This window comes from Nilaparvata lugens, chromosome 8, assembly GCF_014356525.2.
Source record: "Nilaparvata lugens isolate BPH chromosome 8, ASM1435652v1, whole genome shotgun sequence".
NCBI lineage: Eukaryota > Metazoa > Arthropoda > Insecta > Hemiptera > Delphacidae > Nilaparvata > Nilaparvata lugens.
In genome coordinates, this window is record NC_052511.1 from 7,615,686 (window position 1) to 7,632,050 (window position 16,365).

The 16,365-nt window shown below is 34.0% G+C and overlaps 1 protein-coding gene across 2 annotated transcripts in view; it reads right to left on the reverse strand.

The window, feature by feature from the left end:
* Positions 1 to 16,365, reverse strand: part of LOC111063241 (brain-specific angiogenesis inhibitor 1-associated protein 2) — a 552,780-nt gene that overhangs the window by 501,386 nt on the left and 35,029 nt on the right. For both annotated transcript variants that reach the window (XM_039433822.1, XM_039433823.1), the window contains exon 2: positions 7,776 to 8,024. In XM_039433822.1, the coding sequence (XP_039289756.1) occupies positions 7,776 to 7,820 (45 nt within the window). In that variant the 5' untranslated portion in view covers positions 7,821 to 8,024. The remainder of the gene's footprint in view (positions 1 to 7,775; positions 8,025 to 16,365) is intronic.

The following is a 16,365-nucleotide window of genomic DNA, read 5'->3' on the forward strand; positions in this document are numbered from 1 at the left end:
TTTATTTCAATCATTTTCATTTTCATTTTAATATCTGACTTGTCGTAACAAGTGGAAGATAACACTTATAAGATGATGAATACCATGTAATCGGAAGTTACATCAAATACAGTATAAAATCTTTAAAAATTTGTTAAAGCTTGGAACAAAATAGTATATTTCGCACCTAGAGCAGAAAATGAGATTTTTCCGGCTCGAAATCGGTTTTCAAGTCCGAGTCCGTAGGCCGAGGACTAGAAAAGATTGAGAGCCGTAAAAACATTTTTGCCCATGGTGCGAATTCTATTTTTCACGACACACAAAAATAATCAATATAATATATTATATGAGAATTGTTTACTAAGTTGTTTACTAAGCACTTCCGGAAGCAGAAGTGGAAGGTGATAGCTCTAGCAAATCTGAGGTAATCTGAATATCAGGAAATTGTCCAAGTATTTTTATTTTTTTTCTGATTTGTCTAAATAACCTAAAAGATGATGTTCAATTATGTGGGAGGTTGAGTTTATACTTTTTTATCCTTTCAAATGACAATAAGATGATATTATTATAAAAATGTTATAATTATTGAATAATGAACACAAATAATGAAAAGTTTTTTGATCAGCTGCTTTTTGATCACCTTTCTTAGTTCCATGTTAGCGGCTGGAAAGGGTACTCTTCCAGGCCTAGGCCGGAAAGAAACCTGTTCTGACGTCAGACGAGAGTCGTCTGCAAACAATGTCTTTCAGATCTACGTAGGGACTGGAAAACAGCTGCTTTCTGTGCAGTGTGGCGAAAATAAACAAACCGACTTAGAGAACTATGTGACTAGACTCATTACATTTTCGACTTCTAGTTGTGCTACCACTCAATGCTGATGACCCAAAAACAACCCGGTGAAAGATATTTCATTGCAAGAATATATTTTATATAGAAACGTCGGCCAGCATCCATTATCCGAAAGATTAAACGCTCGAAATCGTGCGACCATTTTCCATTATCTCATATTTTCCGTTCCATTTATGATTCATCGACCGGCAAATTCAATAGTTAATAATGCCGCAGTACGGACGACGTCCAAACTTGGGTCGTAGAGCCCATTAAGTTGAGGAAGGTTTCAAACAAGATTTGAGTTCTGTCACTTTATTATGCTAGTGTATAATATAGAATGAATGTAAACTGGCAGCGTCTATGAAAATTGCTGCTAGTATAATTCTGAAACAATTATTGTATTTAATTGTTGTATTATTTCAAAGGCAGAATAAAGTTCATTTTCATTTTTATTTCAATCATTTTCATTTTCATTTTAATATCTGACTTGTCGTAACAAGTGGAAGATAACACTTATAAGATGATGAATACCATGTAATCGGAAGTTACATCAAATACAGTATAAAATCTTTAAAAATTTGTTAAAGCTTGGAACAAAATAGTATATTTCGCACCTAGAGCAGAAAATGAGATTTTTCCGGCTCGAAATCGTTTTCAAGTCCGAGTCCGTAGGCCGAGGACTAGAAAAGATTGAGAGCCGTAAAAACATTTTTGCCCATGGTGCGAATTCTATTTTTCACGACACACAAAAATAATCAATATAATATATTATATGAGAATTGTTTACTAAGTTGTTTACTAAGCACTTCCGGAAGCAGAAGTGGAAGGTGATAGCTCTAGCAAATCTGAGGTAATCTGAATATCAGGAAATTGTCCAAGTATTTTTATTTTTTTTCTGATTTGTCTAAATAACCTAAAAGATGATGTTCAATTATGTGGGAGGTTGAGTTTATACTTTTTTATCCTTTCAAATGACAATAAGATGATATTATTATAAAAATGTTATAATTATTGAATAATGAACACAAATAATGAAAAGTTTTTTGATCAGCTGCTTTTTGATCACCTTTCTTAGTTCCATGTTAGCGGCTGGAAAGGGTACTCTTCCAGGCCTAGGCCGGAAAGAAACCTGTTCTGACGTCAGACGAGAGTCGTCTGCAAACAATGTCTTTCAGATCTACGTAGGGACTGGAAAACAGCTGCTTTCTGTGCAGTGTGGCGAAAATAAACAAACCGACTTAGAGAACTATGTGACTAGACTCATTACATTTTCGACTTCTAGTTGTGCTACCACTCAATGCTGATGACCCAAAAACAACCCGGTGAAAGATATTTCATTGCAAGAATATATTTTATATAGAAACGTCGGCCAGCATCCATTATCCGAAAGATTAAACGCTCGAAATCGTGCGACCATTTTCCATTATCTCATATTTTCCGTTCCATTTATGATTCATCGACCGGCAAATTCAATAGTAGCAGCTTCGGGAAATCGCCGCCGATGCTGACCCATTTTCCATTATTATTATTGCTCAAGTAAAAATGAGCATTACGAGTAGTGGCCACCGAATGGTAACTTGAGAATGAATAATATTCTGTTGAATCACGCTTGAATTATTGGTGGATTCAATGGGCGCATTCAAGTATCTATCGCACAATGAAGAGGAATTTATAAAATTCTTTTCCAGTATTCTAAATGGATTATCAATTATTGTATTGTTGAAAGATTGGAGTTGAACTACATTTAGATCGAATGACATACAATCGGTAGAATTTTCGCTTTATGAAATTCTTTACCCAGTTACCTGTTCAACTGTACTTATTTAGTCTATCCTGAATGACTACCTAATAATAATCAGTCCATTGGATGGAATTTTTGTTTTCATTGTATATTCCTATATTCTCTTCTTTCCATATCATTGACAGACAGACAGACAGACAAAAGATATTTATTTTTAAAAAAATGCACTTTACATACAAAGTAATAATCTTATGTACTCATTATCAATATAAAACAACAACAAAGAATAAAAACAACCTCATGAATACACTAAGCCAAATAAATCTTTAGAAAATGGTCTGCATGGGCAAAAAATGCCTGTGCGCAAACCAGAGTTGCATATTATAAGTTTGTTAGAGAGAAAGGAAACACTGATTTTGCTGCATTCAGAAACCTATTTAATATTATTATTACGTACAGAGGATTATTGGATAGCTCAAAAAAAAAAAATTAAAAGGTTAAGTATTGTAATGATGCATACAGATTCCAAGAACAGTAGTCAGGTTGTCACCACCAGCGAATTTATCAATTAAGGTAGGTATAATTTGTTGTGATGATGTTTTCTGAATTGTCCACTCCCAGCTGTATTAAAAATTTCTTCAATTTCAATTTAAATAAGGATTTTGAGACGTCCTGAAATACTATGTGGTGTGGGAAGTGGCGAGCCAAGTTACGGTACAGAACATGTGAAATATAGAAGGAATTTGTTTCTGTAAGGGATCTCTGGAGGGGTATAGCTGTAATACCAGTGTTAACAGCATACTGTCCAGCATTGTCGTTCCTTCCAATCTACTTCAGAAACTATACCTATTTCTCAAATGAATTTAACATTGACAAGCAAAAAACCCTTAATAATTACATATTGTACATTTTTTCAAAACTGGAAATTTTAATCCAAACTCTTCACTGGAAAGTTTTATTTGTTATCATTCAACAATCACAAACTTTAGACTGAAACTACAGAGGTCTAAAAAAGGAAAAGTACATTTCAAAAATATTATTATTCTCAAACGTGTATGAAGAGACATTGTAATATTTTTCAAGTTGAAACACAGTCTAAATTCTCAATCTGACCTTAAGAATGAGTGATTTGATACAAATTGCAAGGTAGTAGTGAGATATACACGTGTATTGGACAAAAGTGACTGTCATGAATTAGCATCAAAATTTAATTAAAGTTCAATTTGTAGTGAGCGACTATTTCCTTGAGCAGCCTTCGAAAAGATAAATCGTGGCCAAAATTTACACCTTTGTTTATCTCTGCTTGAACAAAGAGCTTGTCGGCCATATTGATTGAGAGCAATAATGAATCTCAGGCCCTGTAATTAAGCCTGACAAACACTCCTCGAAATTTAATTTAGGCTACTTATATTTCCCGCACCTTAAGATCATAATCTTTCGACTAGGATACACATTACCGTATTGTTCCGTTACCCGCTTGGCCTAGACAAGGTGGAAGGTACTCCATAACATTGAGATAGAGAAGGATCTATCAGTCTATCTCACTCTGTTCAATGCTACACAAGGACACTGCCATCTAAATAACGTTACTCTTTGACCTTACTGTAGAAGTGAAGTAGTTATTGCAGCTGGCTTGAATTGTAAATATGTAACTCACTGTTAATTCAACTGACTCTGAATTTAACTCTGCCTGTCGTATCTGAACCTTCACTTATTTTGGATGAAGGGAAGGAGGTTTTCTTGCTCGTAAATATATCGGGTTTATTTTGGTAAGGGCCAGCTTACACATGCCTTGGTGAAGGTAATAAAAAATTAGTACGTACGGGAGTGGTTTATTTAGAGAGTATACTCGAAAAACTTTACAAAACTTGGAGCCTTCTGGATGTATTATGAGCAATTTTATCGGTAAAAAAACATCATATTTAAGATTCTTGTAATTTTGGAATTTTCACTCCTCCAAAGATTACAAAGATTCAAATCGTGTTTGTATTTTCGGTCTCAAAATTTTATAGTTTTTCAAAGTTTGGAATTTTTTAATTGATTGTGATTGTTTTAATTTAATTTAGGAGTATTTTTTCAATTTAGAAATGATTTTGTGTGTTTTGAATTGTAAATTGAGTGTGTAATTGACTAATGTTAAGTGACACATAACCTAGCTAAATTTGGACTGTTGTAAAAATTAGAATTGGAACCGTTCTGGGCTTATAAGCCTGTGGTACTTTTCTGTAAGTTGTATAATTCTGAATAATTAAATAAATTAATAAATGATTGGGAGAGAATCAACAGAAAAGCAGGGTAATTCCAAAAGTAACTTCTTTTCCTTATTATTTTGATATTTAATACCAATGTACCTAGAAATGTATTCTAGGTACCTTGGTTAATACAGTCTGAGTAACTAGCCATTATAAATATCCACTTTCCCTTTATAGGGCTACTACAATAATTATTGGAGTGAAATAAAAATAAAGTTCAAATTACACCACACTCATTATAATTTTCACTCCACAATACTCCTATCCTCTATCCTCTACCAATTTGGTAGAGAGTTAGTGGGGAGGATATTTTTAATATTCTTTCCGAAGAATGAACATTGATATGTCCAAAGCTCCGCCAATTTATGTAGATGCATAACAATATAATTATCTATAGTTATTATATTACAAATTACTTTTTCATATCATATACAGTTCAATAATTATTTTCTTAGTCTATATTATGTAAATTCATCTATAATTTTGCTGTATTGTAAGCTATTGTACATAAGTGTATAAACCAGTATATATTGTAATCTACATGGATAAAGTACTCAATCAATCAATCAATCAATCAATCCTCAGATATCAACAGTTTGATAAGGTTGACGAATTCTGATGAAAGTTCAACTTTTTTTTCTGATGAAAATGATTGGTCTGTCATTGAAATTTGGTATGAAATTTCATAAACAAATAATATTTCAAGTCCTTTCATCAAACGAAGCCTCTTCTAACTCATTTCAAGTGTTTATACAAGAACAAGTTTGAATAACTAGGATTGAGCAGGTACAACTATTACCGTACTAAACACTTGCGCATATTTTGAAAACTGCCTATCAAGTATTTCACAAGAAAAACTAGCATTTTCACTACTAGTATTCTTGCTACAAGTACAGCTAGTACAAGTGTCTGACAAACTTTGACAAATTACACTCCACTCAAAATATTATTACACCGCTGCTACTTTATTACAATGTAGGCCTGACTCAAGATATCCATCAGGCGTGAATCGAACCCACAGTTTCAGCTGCTCTCAATCGAGGTGTGTAATTTGATTTTGATCCTTCAAGCCTACTCTGAAGATTACGATCTGATTTGATTTATGCCTGCATTATCCAATTTTTATCGATAAAATTACACCTTGGATCCAGTTCTGAGCCACAATTACCTTCCAGGTTCTAGTTATCTCGGATTTCGCTTTCACTCTCGTTTATCATGATTATTGAGGAGAACAGTTTATTGATACCAAGCGCGCCCGGGATAAGATGATGGAATTGCTTCAATCTATAACATTCAGAAAATCAAGTGGATTCCTTCTGGAGCGATACATTGGAAATAGGATTGATGCGCATTGTAATACTGTGGAATCTATATAATTTATTCCCCAATTTTCAACAAGGAATGGATGATTACTGGGTGTGAAATCGCAGTTTCGAATTGTAAAATGATTGAGTTTCTTTATCCATTACGAACTGCTATATTATTTTTTTTTATATACGTCTTGCAGACTGTATTGCAGATTATAGTCTGCAATAAGACAGTGGCAAGGCAGGAAATCGGCAACGTTGTTCTCCTATCTTGAAAAAGGTGGATGAATTCCCCATAGACTATAGACAAATGAAGATAGAAAAGGAAAATGAATAATACAAGTGCTCGAATCGGGAAATGTTGGGATATTTGCTTATTGTTTTCAATCTTCATTGTTGAATTACTCTGAATTTTTGAACTGGCTGGACAAATTTTGCTGAGCAATGAGTATACCGGACAAGAATTTATTCAATGAATCAATTATAATTATACAGCAAAAATAGTACTATACAGTCAGAGACTATAGAATGTAACATTCTATACTCAATGTATACAGTATGAAATTGAACTTGAATTGACATTTTATTGGCTTCTCCATACACACACTTTTCAGATTTTCCGTCCATCAGCGGAAGGAATGACTGAGAAACGCAGCCTTGTATAATATTCATACGAGTATTTGTTTCCAATAATTGTTATTAAACAATCCAAAGTTGAATGCTGTAAACATAGAAGATTTCTTTTTGTTTCATACTAGCAGGTAACCCTGCTTGGTGTTCTGCAAGGGTCTTATCGAAAACTTGCCTACTGAAATCTTGAAGAATTTAAAATAGGCCTATAACCATCCTCGGTAGATTAATAATCTAAGAAATTGTCAAAAACCACTGATTTATTGATAATTAGAAAGACCGGTTTCGGTTATTACACCATTGTCAATCTCTGATAAACTTCATCAGAGATTATCAGGTTTATCAGAGATTGACAATGGTGTAATAACCGAAACCGGTTTTTCTAATTATCAATAAATCAGTGGTTTTTTGAAAATTTCCTAGTCTTTTTCATTCAATATGAATAATTACCACAATATCAACTTCTCAACTACACAAAAAGTTAATAATCTATATGCAAATTTCATCTTAATCTGACCAGTAGTTCAGACGTGATGATGCGTCACTCGTGAATTCCCTATCCCCTACGTGTTTGAGCCAATTCTTTCCTTTATTGATTCATAAAAAAGAATATCATCAAAATTGATAGGGAGAGAAAAAATAAGGTAAACTTGTGCTATTCCTCTCCCACATTTAGATGAGGTTACACATAATCCGGAATAGGTTAAGTCTTGTAGTTGTTCTCTTCACAAAATTTCCAGTTCTTAATCATTTTCACAAAGTAGATTTTTGAATTCAGATTCTTCAAAACCGAACATAAAAAGAAAAATTTCACATTTCACATTTTAAAGTGTAAAATGGGAAATACTCACGTATATAGATTATTAATTTACCGAGGATGGTTATAGGTCTATTTTAAATTCTTCAAGATTTCGATTACTGAATTCTATATTAATATTATTAAAAGAAAATCTAAAGTTGATTGCTGTAAACACCTCGAAGATTATTTTTTATTTTGTAACATTGGAATAATAGTTGTTTTTAGTAGAAACGTACCTTATAGATCCCGTCGACGAGTTTTGTAATCTCCTCCGTCTCCATTTTGGTGGAATTTTAGCCTCTCCTTCCGCACTGATTGTGATATCTTTCTCGACTTCGATTCGATAGATGATAACTGACAGAAAATGCAACCGAACGAACCAACTACTGAATCACTGATTTAGCAAACCGCGATTTTAAACCAACTGAATCGACCTGAGTCGTTGAGAACCGCTAGCATCAAGACCCTGCACTCCTGTTCATCATCTGTAACAAAGAAAAAATAGATTTCATGAATAAAATATTCATCATAGTTCACCAAATTCTGGAATGAAATAGTAACGTCTATAATCCTGGATTTCCATCCTCAATTTTTCTATGATTATGTGACTCAATCATTGCTGAAAGAAGCAATAATATATTTTGTTAAATTATAAATGCTTAATCAATTTTGCAGACCATAAAAATTTAAATTTCAAATTCTTCTTCTTAAAATAGGCTTGCTACCTATTCTCTTTTTTCAATTAGTCTATTTTTTCATTATTTCTTCTGTCTTTTTTCTATTCTCTATTGTGTCTTGTGTTATTTTCTATTTATATTTTATAATGTTTCTTCCAAACTATTTTTCGCTTTTTCTTTCTTACTAATTTATTTTTAGTTTGTGTAAACAATTGATTTTCAATGAGGCTTGTTTTGGCATAAAGCTGTGAGCCTCTATATGTTGTTGTAATTTTTCCATTGATGTAAATAAATGGTGAAGAATATAAACTGCATCTAATATCCAGAATGCTGGATAGACTAAAGTTTTCTCCTGATATTTTTATCAAGTGAATTATCAACTGTTATTACCCGATAAACGATAACTTTGTGCAATAATCTATGTATAAGAGCTAGTTTGATAAATAAACAATGGTGGGCTTAGCTTGCTTCTCTCATAGTTCTGTGCTTAGTGCTTGTTCAGTTGTTATTTATGGAGAGAGAAAAAATCAAGTTTGATATTAGATGATTGTAAGATGATTATTTAGTCCTTTTCAGAGCTGTTTGCACATTGCAAGTTCAAGCGGAATCTTAGCTCAACCTTGATCGAGAAATGTCAAGTCTCATTTGCTATAATTTGAAACATTTTATTGAGATTGAACCGCCAGCTGATTCAATTCGGTTTGAAAGCTTTAACAGTGCAAACGGCACAGAGTCGAAAATCGTATAATATTAAGCGAGCAATTTCTGTATTTATATATCAGGTTATTTATGTTTTACGGATCTCGAAAACGGCTCTAACGATTTTTACGAAATTTGAAAAATAGTAGGTTTATGATATAAAGATTCGATTGCACTAGGTCTCATTCTTTGGAAAACTCGCTGAACGACATTGAAAGGATAATTCATCCTTGGAAAACAGATGATAAATTCGTGGTCTCTCGATAACAGAAGATGCGTGTGCCTGTGTGGGAGAGAGAAAGAATTATTTCCAGCTGTGTAATCATCATCAATCAGCGAGAAATTTTATCTAGCTAGACAATTTAATCGATTTGATCAACATAAACTGATTTGTTGACAGACATGATAATCTTCCTAAACTAGAGTATATCATAATTTTCAAAGTTGATCATTATTTGACAATTTCAAGTGTTAAATAATTTTCAATTAGTGAGTGTTATTTTGTTATTCAATTTGGTTTGTATATAATCTAAATTATAATTTTTTTGTTTTCAAATGTTTAAACAGAAAATTGAACCTGAATTCAAGTGTATGGAACATAACCTACTTTCTGGACTATTTATAGTGTATAAATCAAAATTCGGGAAAGAAAGAGTTTTGGGCTGTGCCTGTTAGTACTTCCCCAATCATTTTAAAGAATTATGTTCAGTTTATCAAAATTCAATAAATAAATAACGAGCGAAGCTCGGTGCCACGATATTCACTTTAAAAAATGAGAGAAGCACTCTATCATCACTATCTATCATATAATTCATCGTACTATCCAAGTCAAGTGTTGGACATGAGATTTTGAATGTAAACAGGACTTTAATTTTTGGTTCGAAAAAGATCCTCCTCAATCATATACTGTTAACGCATTTTACTGAAACCTTCCCTGCCTAACACTGCTATTTACTATATTTCTCTCATGTTGATTACATTGAGTGAACGGTATAATCACTAACAAAATTGAGGCACTTGCATCTTTCAATTTCCGTTGAAACGATATGAAATTACCGTTTAATAATAATGCTTATTTAGGTTAAGAACCCATATTTGAAAGTAATGGGAGGTATCAAACAATATTCAATTTGAGATCAATAAATCTTGAACCAGCCAAGATCAGGCTAGGATAACGGTATAATCTCTCAAATTGATCCAAAAACGACCAGTGTAGTATTAACTATTTAGTTCGAAAATCCATATTTGAAAGTAATGGGAGGTATCAAACAATATTCAATTTAAGAACAAGAAATTTTCACCCATTCAAGATCAGGCTAGAATAACTATATAATCACTGAAATTTAATCACCCAAATTGATCCAAAAACTATCCGTGAAATAGTAATTATTCAGTTCAAAAATCCATATTTGAAAGTAATGCAAGTTGTCTCTCAATATTTGAGAGCAAGAGATCTTCATACAACCGAGATCATGCTAGAATAAAATTACTTAATGGGAAAGTTCAGTAACTGTATCTAGGAAAGCATTTAGACCTTATTAAAATAATGTGTAACTCATAAGTTTTCATGAGAGGCATCCATGATCTCCGCGAGCGGAAGGTAATGTTTCAAATGCAACACTGCAGCAGTAATAACCATTTCATAGAGTTACTTTCCAACATCTTCATGGAACATTGAACAGCACTCACAATTACCCTTTCATGACAATATTAACAAGTCTGCTGCTTTCAATGTATCATAGTGTTGGGGTTAGACTCGGGAGGGACCTACTTGCTTACTTCTCTGGAATGTCTAACCGGTTTGTTGCCTGACCTATTTTGTCCGTGTACTGTATTCTAATAATTGATTTTTTGGATCACAGGGTCGATGCAATGGGTATTAGGAGTCGATGGAAGTGATAACTTTCACAAGAGTGGCAAGCAGTGTATTTCAAGAGTAGGCCAAGTTCCATGACACCATGAATCACCTGTTTTTCCGAGTGAATTTCCTTTTGACCCAAGAGTAGGTCAATGACGGGTCTCTATTTTTATTGAACACTCATCAGTTTATTAGTGTTTTACTTAAAGAGTATAGAACTAGTCATTATATACTACACTAACATTCTATACTACTCTGCAGAAGTTTAGCAACAGTAACAGTACTAGTAGTTCTGTGAACAATAGACCTCGCGCAGTTATAACGACGTCCCAAACCATAAGCACATCCACACTGAAACACTAACTATTTATTTGATCATATCATGCTTACACAAGATTTAATTATCATATAACGCTTTCCGGAATTTAGCGCGAGAAAACCAGAAGACATCCAGGCGCCCAGACGAGCTGTTTCAAGTTCTTTGCATCCTATTTAATAGTGCATAAAAATTGCATTCAATGAGGAATGCAATTTATAGTCTACACAGCTGTTAATTTTTTACCAAGTTACATTGAGATATTGAATTGCATGCGTCATGGCATGCAATTTGTAGTCAACTCGACAGCTGATTTATGATGAATAATAATTCTCTAGTCTGATTCTCACTCTAATATTGACGTATGAAGGAGGCTCCTTTTTCCTTTTATATTATCCTTGAAATGCAAAATTTCCAAAAACCTTGTATATACGTCGACGCGCAATTTAAAAAGGAACATACCTGTCAAATTTCATGAAAATCTATTACCGCGTTTCGCGGTAAATGCGCAACATAAAAACATATAAGCATTTAAACATATGAACATTAAGAGAAATGCCAAACCGTCGACTTGAATCTTAGACCTCACTTCGCTCGGTCAATTATTGTTAATACTGTATAGCGACTTGGGATCATGAGCAGTAATCATGATTTTGTGAGAGATGTTAACTCAATGGTCTGATTTCAATCTGTATACTAATTTATAGACTAGTATTTGGCGTCAAATGATCAAATTTATTCAATTGAGTATTTTCAAAACTTTACACTTTACATTATATCAGATCTGGCTTTATTCGGAAAAATGATGATAGTATTTTGAGGTAAATTTATCACGATTATTTACAAAACAACTGAGGTGAAAAAATTTAGGCTTGTCGCATATTGAGAAGCGATTTGACGAGACGCGATCTACTAGATGATTTTTACTTTCCTTGCCCTATTACCATAGGTAAGGAAAGTATTGCTTCCCAAAAAATTTAAGCTACCCTAATTTCATGTTTTCTATACGTTTCAAGGTCCCCTGAGTCCAAAAAAGTGGTTTTTGGGTATTGGTCTGTATGTGTGTGTGTGTGTGTGTGTGTGTGTGTGTGTGTGTGTGTGTATGAGTGTAGGTGCGTCTGTGTACACGATATCTCATCTCCCAATTAACGGAATGATTTGAAATTTGGAACTTGAGGCTCTTACAATATAAGGATCCAACACGAACAATTTCGATCAAATGCAATTCAAGATGGCGGCTAAAATGGCGAAAATGTTGTCAAAAACAGGGTTTTTCGCGATCTTCTCAGAAACGGCTCCAACGATTTTGATTAAAGTTATACCTGAAATAGTCATCGATTAGCTCTATCAACTGCCACAAGTCCCATATCTGTAAAAATTCCAGGAGCTCCGCCCCATCTATGCAAAGTTTGATTCTCAATTATCAGGCTCCAGATACAATTTAAACAAGAAAAAATTGAGTGGAAAAGATTCAGCATAAGAATCTCTACAACTAATGTTCAGTAACATTTTCACCTCAAATCAAAATAATAAGCTCGAAATTCGAGAAAATGTGATTATCCAATTGCAAACTGTTGGCAACTGTTGATTCTATTAAATGATTCAGTATGAAGAGATAGCACACGTTGTGTGTCTACAGCGTTATTTCCCTGTCACCAGTTGGCTCAAATCTTTGAATAGTAGACTTGAGATGCGCGGGAACACTAGCGTAAGGTGATCAATTTTCATAACGGCAAGGAAAGTTGTGTGCGCCACACCAGATTTTTATGCAATACAATGTTCACATGATTGTGTTAGTCTCTTTCCAATGTGAACATTAAAAAATGATCATATGATATTAACTGATCTAGCAGACTCCCGGCACGTCGCGTCGCGTCGCGGCCTAAAATACCATGTTTGTTTCCCAGAGATAAAACTAAAATATCTGGAAAATCACCATTCATTAAAGAATAGAATTCTTGGTCTAGAGTGAACATGCACTTTTAAATGATTCCGTATCTGATGCCTCTCATAATGCAGCAGCAGCTATCCTGTCTAGAGCCATCCTGTCTTGGATCTTAACTTTCACCTCTCACTTACATCGTAGCACAGCTCGCAACAACACTCCTCTACTGTCAGGACTCCACATGAATTACACTAATGCTTTCTCATTTAATCAATACTGACTGTTCTTAGGGAATCTGCTCATATTAAGATTTACATTATACTGTCAGAGCTTCTCATGAGAAACGTCAATGCTTTCTCGTTTAACCTATACTGACAGATTAATGTGAATCTAGTCACAGTGTATCAGTAAGTTTTCACTTCATACTGTCAGAACTTCTTATGGGTAACGTCATTGCTTTCCCGTTCAACTAATACTGACAGATTAATGTGAATCTATTCACAGTGAATCAGTAAGATTTCACTTTATTCTGTCAGAGCTTCTCATAAGTAACGTCAATGCTTTATCGTTCAACCAACACTGACACTGTGCAGTGAATCTGTTCACAGTGAATCAGTACAAAATCAGTCACAGCTTCTTAAGAATTACGCCAATGCTTTTTGCTCAACAAACGCTGACTGATTGAAGAGAATTTATCTGTATACTATCTTCAGATTCCTTCCGTTCTAGCCCTTGGGCTGCTTCCTGCCTTGTAACAATTTCCAACCGGCCTGTACAGATTCCATGCAATTGCTAGCGCAACACCTGTGCTTCAATCACGACTGACTTTTCAACGACTAGCAGCTACCTGCGACTCTTGTATTGAATTAATACGCGAATCGTTTTCTACCTTGTGTGCTGGTGTGGAATCATTTTTGATATCTGCAGCACAATTGGAATTATTTTCTTCAAAAAGGGTAGAGACAGACAGACAGATATTTTTTCAAGGTGAAATAAAACGAGTTCTACATAGCATACGATTTATATTTGCTCGCATAGCATTTGATGTATATTATTGCTTCGCTGGAAGGCCCATGTCAAGAAGAAGAGAGAAGAGCTTGGAATCAAATATAAGAAGCTGTATTGGCTGATCGGAAGAAACTCGATCCTTTCAATCCGAAACAAAGTACTTCTGTACAAACAGATATTAAAGCCAGTATGGACGTATGGTATACAACTTTGGGGGTGTACCAAAGACAGCAACATCAATGTCATACAACGTTTTCAAAACAAAGTGCTAAGGAACATTGTGGATGCTACTTGGTATGTCAGGAACAGCCATCTTCATAGAGACCTGCACGTCGACCTGGTGTCCACCGAGATCCAGAGGCATGCGGAGAGGCACGAGGGGCGACTGCACCAACATGACAACGTCGAGGCGATCCAGCTGCTAGACAATGGAGGGTTGGTGCGGAGGCTCAAAAGGAGGAAACCGTTTGAACTAGTGTAGTGCTGTTCAAGTAGTGTCCAGTGAAAGAGCAGAGCAGTGATTGAGTGAATCTAGCTTCTATAGTGCAGTCAATAAGTGTACCTACTTATTAATTAAACAATAGCAGTAAGAGTTCCTAATGAGAAATTCACTGTTAAATTTTTCAAGTAGTAATTTAGGATGGAAAAGAATAGCTAATTAGTCTTTAAACTAGATGGCTATAGTATTGACCAATAGAAAAAAAAATATTTGTGAGTTGAATTGTTTTGGAAATAAATATTTACACTATGAACAGAGATATTATGGTATTTCTCCAAATAAAGGTGACATAAAAACGATATTGTCATTTACACATAATTTATTTGAGCCAAACTCAAGTTTCAATGCACAAAGGCATCATTTTAAGAGGTTTTTTTGACCACTGAAACTTAGGTTTGGCTCAAATAAATTATGTGTAACTGACAATATCGTTCTTATTTCGCCTTGATATGGAGAAATTTCACAATATCTCTGTTCATAGTGTAGATATTTATTTCCAAAACAATGCAACTGACAAAATAAAAATATTATGCACTCAAAACCAGTTTAAAATAATACAAACAACAACAACACAATAAAAACAATCTCATGATAATCAATGTGAATGTATGGTTCTCAACCGATTATATAAATCTCTACTGAATAGTGACCAGTAGAATTCATAGTATGGGTGAAGCTCTACGATTGGACATTGGCTGTTGACCAATAAAGGTTGAGCTCGGCTGTCATTGGCCGAGACTAGACATGCCGAACTAACCCAAATAGGGCCGTGAGAGCTGTTTATCAACAAAAGAATAAATAGAAACTAAATAACTAATATAACCGAATGGGTAATATGAAAAAGAATGGATAAATATACTAGTAATTTTATACTAGTAATCATACTAGTTTATTTTAGAAACTAGTAAGTTTCGTTACACACACATCGGTTTTTGGACGTACGATTTCGGCATTCCTTATGCATTCTATTAAATTAAACATAACTTGACAAACAGATGATGTGTTCATGTGTTTGACAAGTTCCATTCAATCTAGTAGATTTCATAACGACGGCAAAAAATCGTACGTCCAAAAATCTATATGTGTGTAACTGGACTTACTAGTCTTCAAAATAGTATATTTTCCATTTTTCTCATAATATTATCTCTCGGTTATATTGGTAACTGAGTTTCTCTTCATTTTGTTGTTGTTCAACGGTTCTCAAGACCATTATTTGTGATAGTTGGGTAGCCAGTTTCGGCCAATGAGAATCGAGCACAAACTTCATTGGTCAACAGCTAATGTCCAATCGTAGAGCTTCGCCCTTACCATAAATTAACTGCTCACTATTTAGTAGAGATTTATATAATCGGTTGAGAACTAAACAATCACATTGATTATCATGAGATTGATTCAATTTTTAGTTGTTGTTTGTATTTCAACTGCGTTTGAGTACAAACGATTTTTATTTTGTAAATTGCATTGTTTTGGAAATAAATATATTATTTCTTTCAGTCTCAATCGATGGCTTGCTTTAAAAGAATATAGCTCATTATATCTGCTCATTCTTCATAAAATATAATCTTGTTTCTCAAGATAACAGCAATCAGCTGTAATATTGACGATAAAAGCTACAATAATGTACGAAAATTGATAAAGTATAAAATGATGATGGGATGATCGCAAATGTATCATTGAATATTGTTCTAGAGAATATTTTGTCAAAACAAAATCCAATTTTCTTCACCCACTTCATTTTAAAATTTTATGATACATTAACAAAAATAACCTTCTATCTTTTGTTTGATCATTTTCTATTGTGATCAGAAGTAAGGAGAAGGGCCCACACAGGATTACCTCTGGGGCTTCATTTGGGCTATAATGATAAACGTATATTGTGTATGT